At 24.8% G+C, this 20,096-nt stretch overlaps 1 protein-coding gene across 1 annotated transcript; it reads right to left on the bottom strand.

Moving 5' to 3' along the window:
• Window positions 1–877: 877 nt before the first annotated feature.
• LOC112637395 lies at window positions 878–4,399 on the bottom strand. The gene is made up of 5 exons (XM_025407125.1): window positions 4,167–4,399; window positions 1,745–1,984; window positions 1,501–1,663; window positions 1,302–1,387; window positions 878–1,060 (listed from the first exon to the last, which is right to left on the bottom strand). The coding sequence occupies exons 1-4, from the start codon at window positions 4,322–4,324 to the stop codon at window positions 1,349–1,351; spliced, it is 600 nt and encodes a 199-aa protein (XP_025262910.1). The 5' UTR covers window positions 4,325–4,399; the 3' UTR covers window positions 878–1,060; window positions 1,302–1,348.
• Window positions 4,400–20,096: the final 15,697 nt, after the last annotated feature.

Below are 20,096 nucleotides of genomic sequence, written 5' to 3' on the forward strand. Positions count from 1 at the left end.
TCTTTGCACTAATTGATTCTCTTATTACTTGTGCACAAGTACTAAAATAAGATAATCAAAAAAATAAATATTTTACGAGATATTTTATAGTTTATGTAAAATAAAGAAAATATTTCTCTCATGCCCCAAAACTCGAAAAGTACTTAACAAAAAATATTTTATTATAATGTTTTGGAACACTCTTGAGATGAGCTACAAAAATATGAATTGAAAAATAGAGAACAAGGTCATTTCAGGAGTTTTCTGGACCCAAACAAAATTTACTCTTATTGTTAAAGAGGATTCTCAAGATTCTCAAGAAATTTATCAAGATTCTCCTTGAATTGGTAAAATATTTTAGAATAAAATAATATTTGATTTTTACAATCTACAAATAGATAAAATTGATAGCATATGGTTAGGCTTAATAATATTGTAAAAACCATAAAATTTGAAGAGAAAATTTTAAGAAAAAAATTCATTGTAATATTATGAAATCCACTCCAAAATATTCAATTTATGAAAATTAATTAGAATTATATAAATAAATATTGAAAAATTAATTAGAATTATATAAATAAATATTGAATAAATATAATGAATGTAAAAAAAATATCTTTATAAAATTCTTTAAAATATCTTTATAAATGTTATAGATGTTGACAAACATTGAGCAATCACGTTATTACAAATTTTAATATTAAAATATGAAAAATTGTGACAGTATTTTTATTTAATTTCGTTTCATATATGTTTTCATATATGTTACAAAATAGAGTTCTTCTTAATTACATAATAAGTAAATTTTAAAACATTACAACACAACAAATTTAAAAAAAAATTACGGACACGTAAATAAACTATACTTCTAAACATATGTTTTTAATAATTTAAAATGATCCAAGTTAAAATATATTTTTAGCGTGCTAAAACTGAAGACAATAATAAAAGAAAAAAATATGATTATAATTTAATAATAAGGTGTATGCAAAGAAACGACGACATTTGTAAGATACTTCCCTCGTGGATCGGTGCAAGAATTTATCAATTTATAGAGATCAAACATCAGATTTCGTATTTGCTGAAAAATGATATATATATATATATAAGCAATATTTCAATCACAGAAAAAAAATAAAGGAAAATTAAATTTTATTTATTGCTTATAGAATATATTGATTCATTGACTAACGTATTATTTGTAAGACATATAATTGATTATTATCTTCATTAAATACCTCCTACTAAGATTAGTAAAAAAAACCTCTATGTAAAAAATTGCTTAATAAGTTATATAACAGATCAAGAATACGTAATCCAACCTATTATTCTTTCAATGTTCCAGAAATATCGTCGCACCGGTTTCGCCTTATAAAAATATTGTGTCAGCTGATGATCTTCCGTACAACTAAAAATATTAAAAAATATATATTTGCACATGTATATATATATATATGTATATATATATATATATATATATATATATATATATAGCCACGTATCAATGATTGAGTAAGATACACTTGGTTGAAAATGTTGTGCGATAATAATAATTTGCTTTTTTAAAGGTTGCTTTTCCTTTGGCTTCGGTATAAATTTGATTTGCTTGTACGCTAACCGATACTGTTTTAACAAATGATAAATTCGGTTGAAATAATATTTAAATGTACAATTCCAATTGTGACTGAAAATAAAATTTATATATTAATTGTAATATTTACATTAATTTATAATGTTACCGAAAATTTGATTTATTAAATTTTACCATGATAATGATTGTGCAGAAATAATTCTATTTATATCATGTAAGACAAAACGATAAATTGTAGAATGTTGAGCTATGGAACACAGAAGTCCATTCAATTCCATTTCTTTGATATCCTGTATGTTATTAGAAGACATTAGTGACACATAACGCCGTAGTTCTTCGATATATTTTAGACTTGCTTCCAAATGGTTTTTCTTCAATCTCTTTTTATTATGTATTCTTTTCGTCATGGGAAATCTAAAATTCAAAAGTATGTTTATTGAAAATACATTTGTATTGTTAAACAATATCAACAATAAATATCAACAATAAATATAAATATTGTAGACAATTTTTGTTTTTCAAAGTAAACACATATATTCTATTTTTAATTATACATACATATAGGATGTATTATAATTGTGCACCCCGATTTACATCTCAGAAAGTTATCGGACGAAAAAATATTTTACATAAAAGTTGTAGGGTTTGCAGGAGTACATCAGATTAGTTTATATTTTTTATTACACATTTTTGCACATATATAGAGAGTTCTTTCCAAAACAATATAATAAAAAATTTTTTGTTAAATATTTTTTGAGTTATGAGACTTGTAATTTCTTAATTTTATATAAATCATAAAATATCTCGTAAATTATTCATTTTTCAATTTTCTCACCTCAATACCTTTATGCACAAAATAATATGAGAAATCAATTAGTGTAAAGAAAAGACACAATTAATAATACTTTATTATAATATTTAGGAAAGCTGTCGAGATGAACTACAAGAATATGAAATGAAAAGTAGAGAGCAAGGTCATTTAGCGAGTTTTTTGGCCCCTGTAAAATTTTCAAGAAACAAGATTGAGCTCAATATGATCTTGTCACGTTCATTTAAGGTGATTATCAAATGTCCCCTTCTGAATCCTACAACTTTTATCGAAAATATATTTAATAATATTTAATTTAATGATTTTTTGGCACCATATATATAATTTTAATCCTTGCTAACAATAAGAATAATTTTGTTTTGTCTTGCAAAGTACATGCGTGAACACAGTGGGTTCCGCCCTCTCCCTCCTTTACGTAGACTCTATTTCAGGAAGGTATAAAATCAACTCAAATTTATTTCTAATTAAAAGCTACAATTCGGTTTGAATTACGTTATAGAACCGTTGTATGCCGTAAAATTATTAAACTCTTTTTGTTGATAACTTAATAAACAACTAACGCGAGCTAAAACCGTTATAACATTACTCAGAGTATTGACAACATATGTGAAAAGTATTGAAATCGAAAATGACTCTTTATATCTGCATAATTATCACCTTGTAATATCGAGATGCACGTGCTGCGATAAAATCTTGCATTATTTAATTTTAATTTATTTTATATCATGTTTAAATGAGAAATCAAATGGAAAATAATTGTATAGAGATATTTAGATCTACACAAGCCATTAAGGTAAAAATAAAAATTGATAAAATATTTTAGAATAACACAGTATTGTATTTTTACAATCTACAAATAGATAAAATTGATTACATATGGCTAGGTTTTATAATATTCTCAAAACTATAAAGTTTGAATAAAAAATTTTAAAAATAAAATTCTTAAAATATTATGAGATCCATTATGAATTCCACTCTAAAATATTCCATTTATGAAAATTAATTAGAATATTATATAAATAAATATTGAAGTATACAAGAAGTACTTGAAATAAAAGAATGTAAAAGAAATATCTTTATAAATATTGATATTGACATACACTGATTAATCACGTTATTACAAATTTTAATATTAAAATATGAAAAATTGTGACAGTACTTTATTTAATTTCGTTTTATATATGTTTTATGATATAAAATAGAGTTTTTTTTAATTACATAATAAGATAATTTTAAAATATTAAAAAAATTACTAAACACGTAAATAGACTATATTTCTAAACATATGTTTTTAATAATTTGAAATGATTCAAGTCAAAATATATTTTTAGCGTGGTATAACTGAAGACGATAATAAAAGAAGAGAACCTGATTATAATTTAATAATAAAGTCTATGCAAGGAAATGATGTAATTATAATCTGCGGTAAGAATGAGTCATATATTTCGAATAATAGTAAACTATCATTATCAATACAGTAACTTGAAAATGATTAATAAAATATATTATAACTTGTAGATCCTCTAGACGTAAAATTTTGGCTTTACTAAATTTAGATCCTTTATTACGATCGACTTAAATTGTAACATTAGAAGCTCAATATACAAAAAAGCAACAAACGCGATATAAATTAATAAGATAACAAAGTAATAACTTTAATTTTACTTTTTCATTATTACTTTCACGAAAGTTCGTTGATCGAAGAAATTCGTCCAAATATGAAATAAACACATAAAAAAATTAATAAAAAAATATTTAAAATCATACCTCTGAAAAAGTTTTTTTTCCCAAAATTTGGTGCTAAATGTTATATGCTGCAATCTCTTACATGTGGATTTAAGATTTATGATATCCTCCATGCTAATATTCTTATTTTCCAAAATTGTAGCAATTATTTCATCTGGCAAATATGTTACCGTAGCCATCGTAAAAAATTCAATGGTTCACAAAATATCTTGCAACCGATATTATTTATTTTCGCACCATTAATTTCGTTTATATACTTATATACGATATATATACGAATATGTGCGCACAAATTTTGCTCCTACTTATAACACGTCTATGCACGTCGCATGCATTTCGTTGAATGTTGCACGTTCAGGTTCAGACTAAAGGTGCGTTTTCTTTAGAAATGATTCACATTATGTGCTTTACCAATCAGAACAAAAAGGACATCTCCGTCTTGATTCCTGGTCAAAAAAGGTAGGCCATAGCAGCAGGTACGTATGACAAATTCTTTGGAAAGAATTTCTGGACAACCTTTCTTCCCTTTTTGAGATGTATAATTTTACGGTCTTATTCCAATGTTATTTTAATGAAATTTTTTGCCTTTTTCATCGTTATTTATATATATGCGCTGAACAAAAACGAGAGAGAGAGTGAGAGAGAGAGAGATCATATTTTTCTTATTAGAGTTATAATCGTATGGACATTTTTTGGCTCTTAATTTTATTATTTTTATATTTGTTACAGTATTATATTATATTTATTATAATTAAATATTTAAGAAAAATTAGATAAACTAATAAATCGTATATGATCGCGAAATTTGCAAGGAACTGCGAAGAACCGTCGAAGTAAATTAATATCAGTATTCGAAGGCTTTGCACAGTATAAACTATACCATAGTATAAACTATACCATAAAAATTTTTAATTTTAATTTATGAATATAATAAAACTTTTTTTGAAATCTATATTCAATCTTCTTATATGATTTCTTATATCATTCTTTATATATCGTTTTTCTCTTCAATATGAAGTGAAAACAACTTTATCTTTTTTATATACAAATACTTTGTTTATTTATAGATTTTGAAATATATTATTTTCTTAATTTTAATCATAATTGTTTCCGGCAACTGTAATCACACCGACACGCATTTTAATATTTGCGATCGATCAACGGGCATTATCGCCTTCTAACACACGCATTCACCCTTGTACAATTACGTACACTGCGCACATTTATAAAATCATACACATGCACGTATTACTCATTCACACACGCACTTATACACACTTGTAAATTTAAACATACACACACACATCAAAGGATGTATATAATTTTAGTTTATTTTGATACCAAACAAATCGCGTTTTCTTTCATTGCTGTTTTCCTGAGACCTGATTCCGATTGCGGTTATCCGATTGGGCAGATTTTTATACTTCATTTCGTTTATTTATTTGATAAAAATTAAACTAACTAATAAATGAATCATTTTCGATCGCAAAAATGGAAAAAACTTAATATGAATATTAAATGAATATTATTATCCGAATATTAATATAATTATAATGTTGCCGAATAAATTTTACGATCTAAATATTCAATTTTAACTTAAGAATATATTCGAAAATTTAATTCTTGATTTTATCGATCTTCTCCTTAATTAAGATAAGAAAAAAATCTGATCTTCTTTAATTGTAATTTGAAGTAATATTTGCCATAAAATTAATTTTACATTTACAGAAACATTATACACTGATTTTTTTCCATAAAATTAAAGTGCATTTTATTTTTATCCAGATAGATTTGTTTTTAAAAAAAGTTTAATTAATTTTTGCATGATAAATATTTTGTATAATATATAAAATATCATTATTATGTTATAGGTTTTCTTGCAAATAGTAAATTATAACTTTATTTAACCTTTAATGCGCCATCAATTGCTAATTTTGTATTTAAAACTGTTCTATGCTAAATTGATCGAAATATTTACAATTTTTTGTTTTGAAATTAGACCCTGGACTAAACGAGTTAAGACTGTAGTGACAAATAAAAATTTGGCGTGCCTGGGTCGCATTATAACTCATAAATTTTTATATTATTTATATCAAAAAATACCTTACAAAGGTAAAATAAATACGCTAAGTACATAAATATATTCCACCTTATATGCAATAAAACGTTTAATTAAAAAATATCCTTATAATAAATAATTTATAAAAAAAAAAAATTTTCCCTCAAAAAATATATATAATTTTCCTAAAAAAAATCAGAACTAAATGAAATCAATAATTAATTAGTCAAGTACATTGAAGCAATTGAGAGGGATTTATAATTTGAAATATTTGTCACAAATTCAATCTTGCATTTATGTATTAGATTCTCGACAAAATAAAAATGATTTTCAAAATAAGTTCCAAATAAATTTGGAACTAAAAAAAATTAAGACCAAAACGACTTACAAAAACTTGACGTGCTCGAGTCGGTCACATTATAATACATATAATTTTACAAAGTTTGCAAATTATATACCTGTAATTAATTTTAATTATAGAAATATGTGAATTATAATACGATCCTCTCTCTCTTAATTCCCTCTCTCCTCTAATCCATCCCTCGCGTGCGATCACGAAGTGTGAAAAAATATATCTATTCTATATTTTATATTATATATTTTCATAAATAATTATCTTTATCAAGAATTTATTGTGTAAAATAATGAAAACTTCCAAACATATCGTCCAAACATATCGTCCAAACATATCGTATTATTTGAAATAATTATATTTCCTATTTGACACTAATTTGTATGCAAATTAATATATGAATTTTATTCAATTTGTTTGATGCAATTGAAAAGATTTATGTTCTTCCAAATAATTAATTCCAAAAAATTAATTCTAAATTAATTGAGTTCGAGGATGTTATTCATCTTCGTGATAATATATAATTGCTAATCGATAGATTCATTATGTGTTGTTTACATCAATCGATTAGTTATTATAATGTACAATCGATTAATTATTATAATGTAAAGCAACATACATTAAATAAAAATGAATAAAATATTGATTATTAAGTAGAAAACATCCCACAATTTTAAAGCATTTCTCCCCCCCCTTCCAATTCTACAATTTTCCGTATATAGTTTTTCAAAATAATTCAATTATTTTATGTGAGTTTGTTTGTGTTATGTGATTTTATTTTATACAACAACATTTCGATAATCTAATTTTATTTTAACTTAATATATAAAAATCTATTTTGATTAAAAACTGCCTTAAACAATTATAATTTGCGATTTGGTTCGAGATATAATTACATATGTAATTTTATATTTATAACTTTTTTTGTTATTTAAAATACAAAGAAGTAAAAATATACATATATCCAAATTGAGAATATACATATATATGTATGTTAAACGCATAATTTGAGACATCTTTTATTTTTATCGTAATTGTATACAATATAATTATAATAATACATCTACAATTACCAAATTTTTTATAAGGCAATTATTCTGAAATTACATAACTTTTAATATACAATGCATATTTTGGAGACTTTTATATATATGTAATAAGTAAATACTTCGGGGACAGGTCTCGCATTATACAATTCATATAAATAATAGAAATTTTTACCTTGTCCCCAAAGCATGCGTTTAAATTTGAGGTCTTCCTTATAATAAGCGCATACTTTGAAGACCCTTTTATATATGTAATAAGTAAATACTTCGGGGACAGGTCTCGCATTATACAATTCATATAAATAATAGAAATTTTTACCTTGTCCCCAAAGCATGCGTTTAAATTTGAAGTCTTCCTTATAATAAGCGCATACTTTGAAGACCCTTTTATATATGTAATAAATAAATACTTCGGGGGACAGCTCTCGAATTATACAATTTACATACACAATAGAAATTTTTACCTTGTCCTCAAATGCATTTAAATGCATGCATTTAAATTTAAAGTTTTTCTTATAGTAATTGCATCCTTTGAGGACTACTATGCTACGTTATATACTTTGAGAAATATATTGTATTTTATATATAATAATAATACGAATACGCATTCGAGGAGAGTTCCTGAATTACATAATTATACGATGAAAATATTTGCATTGTCTTCAATACATATTTAAATTGAAAGTTTCCTTATAGCAACCACATATTTACAGGATTATATACAGAATGTTTGATAAAAATTAGATCAATGCCCGTAAGTGGGACGCAATAAATTGGACAAAAATGTTTTTTACAATTTTGCAGTTTCTATAATGACTATTAAAATATAAATTAAAAAGTATCGGCAAGTAAGCACGCGTTTTGCATAGCTAAATGGGATATATATTCTCTAGATGTGCTAGCAATGAGTTGCACAATAATGAAAAAACAAGAGTCGAAAAATGCACGATGAAATTTTTCATGTGACATTTCCTGCTGACATATCTAGAGTCCTAGAAGACACATTCCACAGTCTAGGCACGCAAAACGCGCAATCATTCACTAATCTTTTTAATTAATATTTCAATTATTGCGAAAATTACAAAAAGGTAAAGGATTTTTCTGTTCAATTTTCTATGTTCTATACCCACTCATGAGCGTTGGTCCAATCTTTATCAAACATTCTGTATATAATCCTCTAAGTATGCGATTGCTATCAGAAAACTGTCAATTTAAACAAATATTTTAGAGACAATGTAAATATTTTCATCATATATGCGAATTATATAAACAACTCTCTCCGAAATATGGGTATTCGTTTATTATAATATAAAATACAATAGTATCCCCTCAAATCTATAATATAATATAATAGTCTTCAAAGTATGCGTTTATTATAAGGAAGATCTTAAATGTAAAAATTTCTATTGTATATATGAATTGTATAATTCGAGAACTGTCCCTGAAGTATTTATTATATATATATATATATATATATATATATATATATATATATGTGTATAACCTGTACAGTATAAATACTTCGGAAAGAACTCTTGAATGATATATTTTGCATATACAAAATTTTTACCTTGTTCTTAAAGCATGCGTTTAAATTTTGTATATAATAACTATATATTTTAAGAGCTTTTCTTTCTACACTATTAAAGTTGTCTTTATATTTTTAGTTTAATATTATATTACAAATAGCAATTAATTAATTAATGCTTAATTTCACTTTAAATAAAAATATATTTTAAGTATCTTCTTCGATTAGAACAAATAAAATTTTGAATTTCTTTTTTATTTACAGATCAAAGGTTAATGAAGTTGTAAGAAAAAATAATAATAAAAATTTGTAGTACCTTTATTCAGTATCTTGTATTTAAATTATATAGGAAAGCATTATAAGAAATACAAATGATTGAAACTTAAATTTAAATAATACACATAAGTGTTACGTATATCATTAAACTAACGCTGCGAAATTATTCGTCGTATTATAAATTTTTAAAATAAAAATATATTTAATTATGAAAAAAAATTTATCAATATTACATCAAATATTGCAGTTTTATAAATAAAAGTTAGTAGCATCTTCATAAATAAAAAATTAAAATTTTTTTTACAAATAATTAAAAATGAAACAAACTTTTAATATTCTAATGTATAATACCTAATGTATATAACATTATAAAATAATATAATATGTAAAATGTTCAGTATTGAAGCAAAATGTTGCAAAAACATGTTACAATATACCATATAAAACAATATGTAAATTTCATGCTGTTAGATTGTAATGTTATAAAAATATAACAACAAATTTGCTTGTATAAAAATAAATTTTTGCACTTAAAATATTTTTATATTTAATGTGAAAATATTTTATTTAGTTTAAATATACGTAAAATTAATTATTAAGTAAAAACTTTTCTCTGAGTATGTATATCATTTTCTTATTAATAAACTATTTAATAATTATATTTTTGAAGTTTTCTTAAAATTAATATAATTTGAGTACATTTTATAATGAATTAATCAGATGTTAGAATAGATATAATTTTGAGTAGATAAATAAAATAAATAAATATGCAAAAGTGTAAAATTGGAAAATAAAAATAAAGGGAAAGAAAATTTCATAAAAAGATGTAAAAGCAAAAATAAACACAAAAGGAAATACAAAAGAAAATTTTAAGAAGAGTAAGTATGGAAGAGCGGAAGAACATAAAATAGAAATAATAGAGAAATAGCGAGAGAGAGAGGGGGGGGGAGAGAGAGAGAGAGACAGAAAGAATGAGAGAAAAAAGTTTTAAAGTTTTAAAGTTTTAAAAGTTTAAAGTTTTATTAGAAAAAAATAAAAGAAAAAAAGTATAAAAATAATGAAAAAATGATATTAATAACGAAATATAATAAGTAACAGGACGCAAATATAAGATTATTTCTATCTTTTTGAAATTTGATATGCTTTATGACGATTTTCAGCTCTTCGTTGATTATCAATCCATGTTTTCACTTGTTGTGGTTGTCTCTTTCTTAAAATTTTATATTTATTAATTACATTTTGGCATTCTTGAAGAGATGGCAATTTTGATAATTCAAAAATGTTGCCAAAATGTTTAGAAATTGTTTGTTTTTCTTCTTCATTCCACCTAATACGTTTTGTTTTTCCATATGGAGAAGCTAAATTAAATTAAATTAAAAAATTAATATAATAAAAACTTAAAGTAAGAAATATATTTTAAAAAATTACAAAAATGAAATAAAATTCTATTATATAAATGCATATAATAAAACTTACTACTACGACGTTTAGGACTTATTTGTTCTTTTTCTTCATTATATTTTGTGTTCTCAAATTGAAAATCTAAATAAAATGAAAATATGAATCGATATTTAATTTGTTATAAATAAAAAATAAGTATTTTGAAATTAGAAAAATTAATATGAAATATATAACACATAAAACCTACTAAATATATATAATATAAATGAAAATTGTGTAAGGAAAAGCAAAAGACTCACTATTATGATGTTTAGAATGTGAATTATTTGTAGTGTGATTATCAGAAGAATGCTGTATAGTGTTGTCATCAAAATTATCATTATCGAAATCTGGAATATAATTATTTGTTTGCGCGATCTCTTCGGAGTTGTTGCTTATTTGCGATACACTGTCAGTATCTGAGACATTGTCACAATCTTCATTATCATTGTCATCTAAATCAGTTCCCATTGCAGCTTCCAATAACCGAGATACATCTGTCATTTCTTTTATAGGAATCGGCATTCGATAAATACTTTTGTGTATTTCTTTAGCATGTCCCATAAAATTAGCGAGATTATCAACTTGGACATCTTCAATATTCAACATTGCAGTATATGTAGCAATTTGTTTTCGAAGAGTAGTTCCGCGTAAAGAAGATGGAATGGTTGCACCACATTCGTGAGAAAATTTTCTTATAAGAGGACAGGCTCTTAAATATTTCTTTTTTAATTTATTTGCATTTGGGACGCTAAAGATGTATTCATTATTAGACTTTATTCCAGCTTTTTTTCGATATTTAAGAATTGTATCTATAGATTTTATTATAATTATATTAAGTAAAACAGGTACGGTTCTACCTAACTTGCCGCGAATAGTTATTCGTGCAAATTTTTTAGCATACTGTCGAGATTCTTCAGATAATTTTTCGTAAGGATTTACATTTTTGTCTAAAATTTCTTGATTTTTATAATCTGCTATTGTAAGTCTTTCGATTTCGCCTGCTCTTCTGCGATTAAATATTTGAACTAATATTAACGTACATTTAGTTAAGGTTTTCCACGCTGATAAATCAAAATTCTTTTCTAAAATATGGAGAGAAGCTTTACATTGTTTTTCCAAGTAATTGTATAGTAATTGTATAGTAATTGTATAGTAATTTAATGTCTTGTTTTGATGGAAGAATAATTTGTTTTTGTCTCTTATATTTTATTTGATCTTCAATAGCTTTTTTATTTATTAAAGTTGGAACTTCTTCATGCCATAAAATAAGAAAATCATCAATAGCCTGTTTTTTTTTATAATCTTGTTTTTTTATACACTCAGCTTGTAGTGTAGCAGCACATTTTTTTAATAAAGTAGTGAGTGCATTAGCAACCGCAGGTGTTTTAAACCACATTATAGTTGTATCCCATTTAGCAACAATTCTAAGTGCGTTGACAGCTGTATTAAAATGTTGAGGTTGAAAAATCAATTGAAAATCATCAATTTCTTTATTAATACTTTGAATAGCGAGCTTATAACGTCCCAACAATCTTAAGTGCGCTCTTATCATATCATGTTGATGATTATTTGTATATCTTTCACAAAGTTTATTGCCAAATATTATTAATAACTCATCATATTTAATACATCTTGTAACTGCATCATCTCTTAAAACAGGGAATATAATTTTACGAAGAATTTCATTAGCGGCGGTATGAATATATCCTGTCAATCGTTTACCCATAACAATAATTTCACGCACACCTTTCTTATGTATTGTTTTACATTTACTATAGTGAAGACGTATTGTAAGTTTTGAATAAAAACCTTTACAATTCGTGCAACAAATATAATCGTCTGCAGTTTTTTTATATTTAGCCTGACGCTGTCTAACTGTTATAAGTACACCTGTATTTAGTTCATGATGTGTATTATGTAATAAACTACCATGATTACGGATAGCTGCTATAATTTTTGCTCGTTCATGGGTTCCTTTTTTAATATGTATAAACTTCTGAACATCAATTTCTGTTTTATGTTTTAATTCAAGATGTCGAGCAAATTTTGTCTGTAACTTTTTGCAATATGGACAAAAATATTTTTTAATTGTTCTTCTTTCCGGAGAAGAGTCTTTTGAATATGGAATTTGTACATTACGAATATCAAGAGGTGGTATATTATGGAGAGAGGAATTTTTTGATGAATCTTCATTTGAATGAGATTGTGAAGTTCCATTGGTATTATTAGTACTATTGGTACTATTTTGATTTAGAGAGTAATCTCGTTTTTCTATTAATTCGTCGCTGTTTAAAGAATAATTTGGATCTTTTGCTAATTCGTCACTAGGATTACATATATTACTACTTTCTTGATTGTCATAATTATTATCATTATTATTATTAAGATCATTGTTATTATATTCATTTTCAATTGAAGATGTCATCCCATCATCCTCGAAAACATTTAAAATGTTTGTATTATTGATATTAATTTGAGTTAGAGAATAATTTGAGTCTTTCACTAACTCGGAGCTGTCCTTACATTTATTACTACTTTCTTGATTGTCATGATTATTATAATTGTTGTTATTAAGATGAGAATCATTATCATCATGTTTATTCTCAATTGAAAATGTCATCCAATCATCACCAATAGCATTTAAAATATTTGTAACACCACTAGGTACTGAGCTTTCAGATGTATTATTCTCAATTATATTATTCTTTGTTGCGCTCTTTTCTATAGTTTTAATAGCTTGATTATCAGTAGTATCATATTGTTCATTATTTAATATGCTTGATAATTCAATATCAGAATCATGCAATATTTTATTATTAATAATTTTATTATTAATCGGTGTAGAGGAAGATATTAATTGTACTGTATCTTTTTCTTTAGTAACATAGTGATGAGATTTTCTCCTCTTGACTTGATTTCGAAACGATTCAAATTCCATTTTTTCTTGGAGTTTTTTAAATTTGTTTTCTGATTCTAAAAACGTTAATATCATGTACAAGAATTATAAAGTAAATAAAATAACGAGAATGAGTTGCATGCATTAGTCCATATAAAGATTGTCATACAAATTTACAAAATATAAGGAATTAAAATAGTAAAATAATTAAAACGAATTATTACTGTTTATTACTTATTCAATACGAATAACAATTATAATAACAAATTGTAGTATTAATTATTTTATTGATAGATTTACTTATGATTTATGTTATTTATTGTAAATTTGTACACGATAGTCTTTAATATGCACTACCAATGATACATACTAGTGCATCCAACTAAATTTGCTAATAATAATTAAAATTATTGAAATATTTTAATTATATTTTACTAAAGTTAATATATTATCAATATATATATAAAATAAGAAAAATTTAAAATAATAAAATATAACATTAAAGAATAATAATAAATTTTTTAAAACAAATGTTTATAATGTACATTAAATAAAATTATAATTTATTATATAAACTTATATTTTAACATAATATATCATATTTTCTCCTTTTATATTAATACATACCAGAAATGTCAATTAAACAACCGCTATATTTTGCTCCATTTTTGTATTTAATAACACAGTTTTTTTCTTGGATAATTTTAACCCGTTTTGATGGTAACACATAATGTTCCCCACTATCAAACTTTACTAAAGAATACATTATTTCTGAAATAAAACTATTTTTCAATTATATATCAATATTTATAAAAAATAGAAATAAACATTTAAGTAATTAATATTAAAAATTCATTTTAAAAAAATCAAATAAGAAACAATAAATTAAACATAAGAAAACTAACTTTAAAATATTTTCTTTTTCTGATAATGTGTAATTACTTTCTAAAAAATATTGTGTATTTTATATTTAGTAAAAGTATTCTTTCAAAATTAATGATCAATTATCGATGATATATAAAATATATAATTTTTATCTATTTATATACCATATTATGTTTAACTTAAACAATAATCTCAATTGAGAAATAATATCATGTTATAAATACATCTTTTATAACATATAATAATTTAAACAATAAGCAATTTATCATGTAATAAATATTAGATATTTAAAAAAATATGAAAGCAACAAATAAATTCAAAACATCAATTAAAATTTATGATTTACTAATAATTCAATATAAAAATATATACTATTAAGAAATCTTTAATAATAAATGTTATTAGAAAATTTTAATAATAAATGTTATTATTAATTGTTATATTTGTTCCATTATTAAGTTTATTACCAATAATAATATTAATTTCAAACCAATATATTTCAATATGTTTATATATGATTTTGTACTATGTGTATAATTGTTTTTCTCACATGATGGAAAACTAAATTTTAAATATTATAATAGAATAATGTAAGCAGATAGCACAGAATCTTTTAACACTGTAACAACATTATAACAAGATTACAATCTTGCTGTAATACATTACCACAATGTAATTGAAAGGATCTTGTAATAGCAAGAGTTTTTGTAATAGCAAGAATTATTATGTACATACATTATTCTATTGCCTAATATTTTAAATTTATTTTTTCGTCATGAAGAAAAATAATTAAATATTTTATACAAAAACGTATATAAAAATTTATTAATATCTAACTTAGCTCCTTCTATTTCATCTAAAAGTTTTCATTATACTAGGTTAGGTTATATCTTATTTTTACAACATAAAACGAATACATAAAACCATACCATAAGTAATAATAATCTAATAAAAATGATTATTTGAGACCATATATTTGTGTGACTTTTATACTTTTACATTAATAAGTAAATATAGATAGATATTTAGGACAGATTTTTCTTCCGCATGTATATAACGTCACAGTGCCACTGGTTTGGACATGCTCGTGAAACTGAGGCTACGGCGCACAATGATGCCAGATTTCGGAGCAGATCCGGTAGCATGCGGTATCATGTTTCACAAGCGTATACATACTCATGCGCTCGAGATTTCGGGCATCGTCGGCCAGTGGAAAAACACATCTTTTGTCTTTTTCTTTCTCGAGTTGTATGCGAGATTCGAAATCTCGAACTGGCGAATTGGCGATGCGACGTGAAATATTTACTATTAATCTTTCTCTTATAAACTACTATATATTGTACAACATAGTAACATATGCAAAAATAATTTTTACACAAATAAATAGATTTGATTTTATAATAAAATATTTAAAATTGAAATAAAATATATTTTAAATATGAATTAAATAATTGAAAATAATAATTAATTAAAAGAATGAATAATTTCTTTTTAGCATATTAAATATATTTTTAAATATAAAATCGTACTCTTAGTCTAGCTAATGCTTTTTTTATGTCTTATTGAAATATATTTAAAAATTGTCCAACAAAAATAAAATAAAAGCAAGATTAAAATAATTTCTTTTCAATTAGATCAACATTCTCTCATCATTTTATTTTATAAATGTACGATACACATGTTGTTCGACGAAACCTCAAAAAGATGATAATCTCTTCTATTAAAAAGAAAATATAAAAAAATTGTTATTAATTCAACGTTATTATCTTACGTACACACATACATATACATGTATACATCACATGTATACGTCACATGTATATATCATGTAAACATACATATATTTAATCGTATAAATAATCTCTTTATATGCTTATATCTTATATAAACGAGGTGTTGAGCATCTTTTATAGGCATAGTGTTTTATAGACAGAATTTATTATTTTTTAAAAGAAGGGACTTTTTTTGTATGCTGTATTAATAACATTTGCAACATGTAGCCTTAAAATATTTTTATCAATATAAAATATTTTAGCTTTTTATATTTTATCTTTTTTTATAATAGCAGTAACGTATAATTTGCCCGCCGACATAATAAATAAATGTTTTTCATTAATTTTCATGTTTATAACTGTTTCGCTTCTCATATTCAACGCTGATTTTATCGAAGTAGCATTAATACATGTTGAAGGGCGTTTGTTGCGTTCTTTTTTAGATTTTAAATCAATTAATTAAAATCCAAAATGTTTTTCTTCCGATGTACACTTGAATTAGAAACTGAACAGCACTCATTGTCAGATCAGAATCTGAGGAGTATCTTAATAATGTAACGATGGAAGATTAGGTGAATACAATATATATTATAACTATTCAAAAGAATTGTTTACAATTTTATCTAACTACACAAAAAATACATAAAAGATTGTCCATTACAAATGATTTGTGGTTTGATAAAATTACAAGTTTTTGGACTATCTATATCTTTAGTCGATTATAGAGAAATATTATTATATATTAAATATTTTTTTTTTATTACGGGAATTCTGGATAGCTTCGATGAAGAAGAATTCTTAAAAAAATAATGGCTTATATTACAGCAGATTTAACTTTGGAAAAAAAACAAAATATCAAAATTAAATTTTAATGATATGTGAAAGGAATCTTTTGCAGCGCTAATTGTCAAATAATATAAATATTCCACTTTGAGAAATATATTGATTATTTCCTAATTCAAATGCACATCCAAAGAAGACAGTTTGGATTTTAACTGACTTAAAATCTGAAAAAAATTGCAATAAATTCTCTTTAACATATGTTAATGCCACTTCTTAATTCGATAAAATCAGCGTTGAAAATGAGAGGCGAAATAACTATAAACATGAAAATTAATGAAAAGCATTTATTTCTTATCGGCGGGCAAATTATATGTTACTGCTGCTTAAAAAAAGATAAAATATTTTAAGGCTACATTGTAAATTGTTGCAAATGTTATTGCTATAGCACACACACACGTACAGGTTCCTTCTCTTAAAAAGTAATTCTATTTGTAAAGAACACCATGCCTATAAAAGACATCAAAAACACGCTTATAAAAAATATAAGCGTGTAAAATGATTATCTATATGATTTTATACATATATATACATATAATATGTACATACATATATGTATATAAAGCAATAATATTGAATTAATAACAATTTTTTATATTTCCATCTTGATGGAAGAGGGAAATATAAAACCTACCATCATCTACTACATCATCACCTACCTATCATCTTCTTACGATTTCCATCAAACAATATGTACGTTATACATTTATAAAATAAAATAATGAGAATATTGATCTGATTAAAAAGAAACTATTTTAATCTTACTTTTATTTCATTTTTGTCAAACAATTTTTAAAACTATTTTAATAAGACATTTATTTAAAAAAAACGTTCACGTTAGCTAAATTAAGTGTAGAATTTCATATTTAAAAATATAATATATTAAAACGTAAATATTCATTCTTTTGATTAATAATAATTATTTTAAATTAATTATTATTTAATTAAAAATTAATTATCTAAGAGTTATATTTATTTTTAACTTTTTGTTATCAAATCAAATCTATTTATTTAAAACTTATTTTTGCATATACTACTATGTTGTACAATATATAGTAGTTTATAAGATAAAGATTTATAATAAACATTGCACGTCTCATCGCCAATTCATCTGTTCGAGATTTCGGGATTTGCATAGCTACGTACAACTCGAGAAGGGGAGACAACCTTTTACTGGCCGATGTTGCCCAAAGTCTCGAACGCATACGTACGTGCTTGTGTGCGTCATGATACCGAATGCTATTATATCAGCGACCAGAATCTGACATTATTGACTGCGATCTGGGAAACGCTAGAGATGCTTCGAAGCATTGCGTAATCAAAATAATGAAACTTAAAAAATAATGAAACTTATTCTTTTCGTCCTAAATAAAGCGAACGCTAGACGACTGCTTCTTACAATATTCGGCCTCTAGCACGCACTTGGAATGAGAAAAACGCATCACATATAAAATAGACTGAACATCGCGATAGGCAAACACGCGCCAGCTGTAGAGAGAGAGATATATGATACATAAAAGGCACATGTAACATCTCATTGGTAATTTTCATCGATATAAAAAAAAGTTATCAAGAAGATGTTAGTAAAAGGGACAATATAGGCCCCTCTCTCTCTCTCTCTGCAGCGAGTGCGTATTTGTTTAATACAATGTTCCGTCCACATTTATATGTTGATGCGTTTTTCTCACTCCAGGTGCGTGCTAAAGGCCGAATATCGTAAGAAGTAATACACGTACACGCGATATCTTATAATAAAAATAAAAATTTTAATATTTTTCATTTTCTTTTGAAAATAATCTTAATAAATTAATAAAACTTTTACGATTAAAGTAATATTATGAATATGACATTATTTTCAGTTTTTAATAAAACTATATTGTTATGTATCTCACTGATAGTGAGAGAATATACTAGAATGTTTCAAAAGTAAACGAGACTGTGATTTCAATTAATATATTATACATTGCCCAAATAAAATATAAAATATACAAAATTCATTATCTCTCAAGTGTATGTGTTATATATTGCCTACAAAATAAATAATAATCGATTTAATGATTTCTTTTAAAATTTCTTGCACAAAACACTCTTGTTTAAAATTTAATGATACAATTTATGCATTCTTCAAACTATGCATTTTATACATATTACGATCTTAAAGTATGCAAGTTGCGTACTTTAAGGTCGTAATATATATAAAATGCATAGTTTGAAGCCATAAATTAATGTTTCAAAATTTGTTTATCAAAAAGTTTAAGAAATTTAAATTGTTTAAATCGATATCCTCTAAATATAAATGAAAATTTTATTTTACATATATAAAGTATAATTTGAGGTCTCTCTCCGTGTATCATTATAGTACTAATAGTGCCATTTATCGGTGAATTATATAGGGCTCAAATTATGCATTTAATATATTGGGTTGGGGAAAAAGTTTCTTCGTATTTTATTACAAAAATGAAACAAATTTTATTCATATTTGAAATGAAGCTTATGAAATTAAATATGTGCCGTTTTGTTCGACCACCTTTTGCCATCTTTGAGGTAAAACCATAATCCCGTCACTGTAGAACTTGTGTGATTTCTGGGCGAAAAACTGTGACAAGTGATTTTCACAGACCTCTCTTGAAGCCAACTTCGTACCATTAAGAGAGTTCTGTAGAGATCGAAATAAATCAGAGCTCGGCAAGAACTGCACATTTCGGCCGATTTTCAGCTGGCTCCGCCTAGCGCGTCCCCCCTTACCTCGCCGTCCCGCGCAAAGCCTACGAGCCGCTCGGCGCTCAGGAGCGGGCGTATGGCAATAGCTTTCCACGTCACCCATGAGGTACTATTGTTGACGCGTTTTTTTGAA

Source organism: Camponotus floridanus, unplaced genomic scaffold (assembly GCF_003227725.1).
Source record: "Camponotus floridanus strain SB8 unplaced genomic scaffold, Cflo_v7.5 scaffold161, whole genome shotgun sequence".
In the NCBI taxonomy this organism is placed as follows: Eukaryota; Metazoa; Arthropoda; class Insecta; order Hymenoptera; family Formicidae; genus Camponotus; species Camponotus floridanus.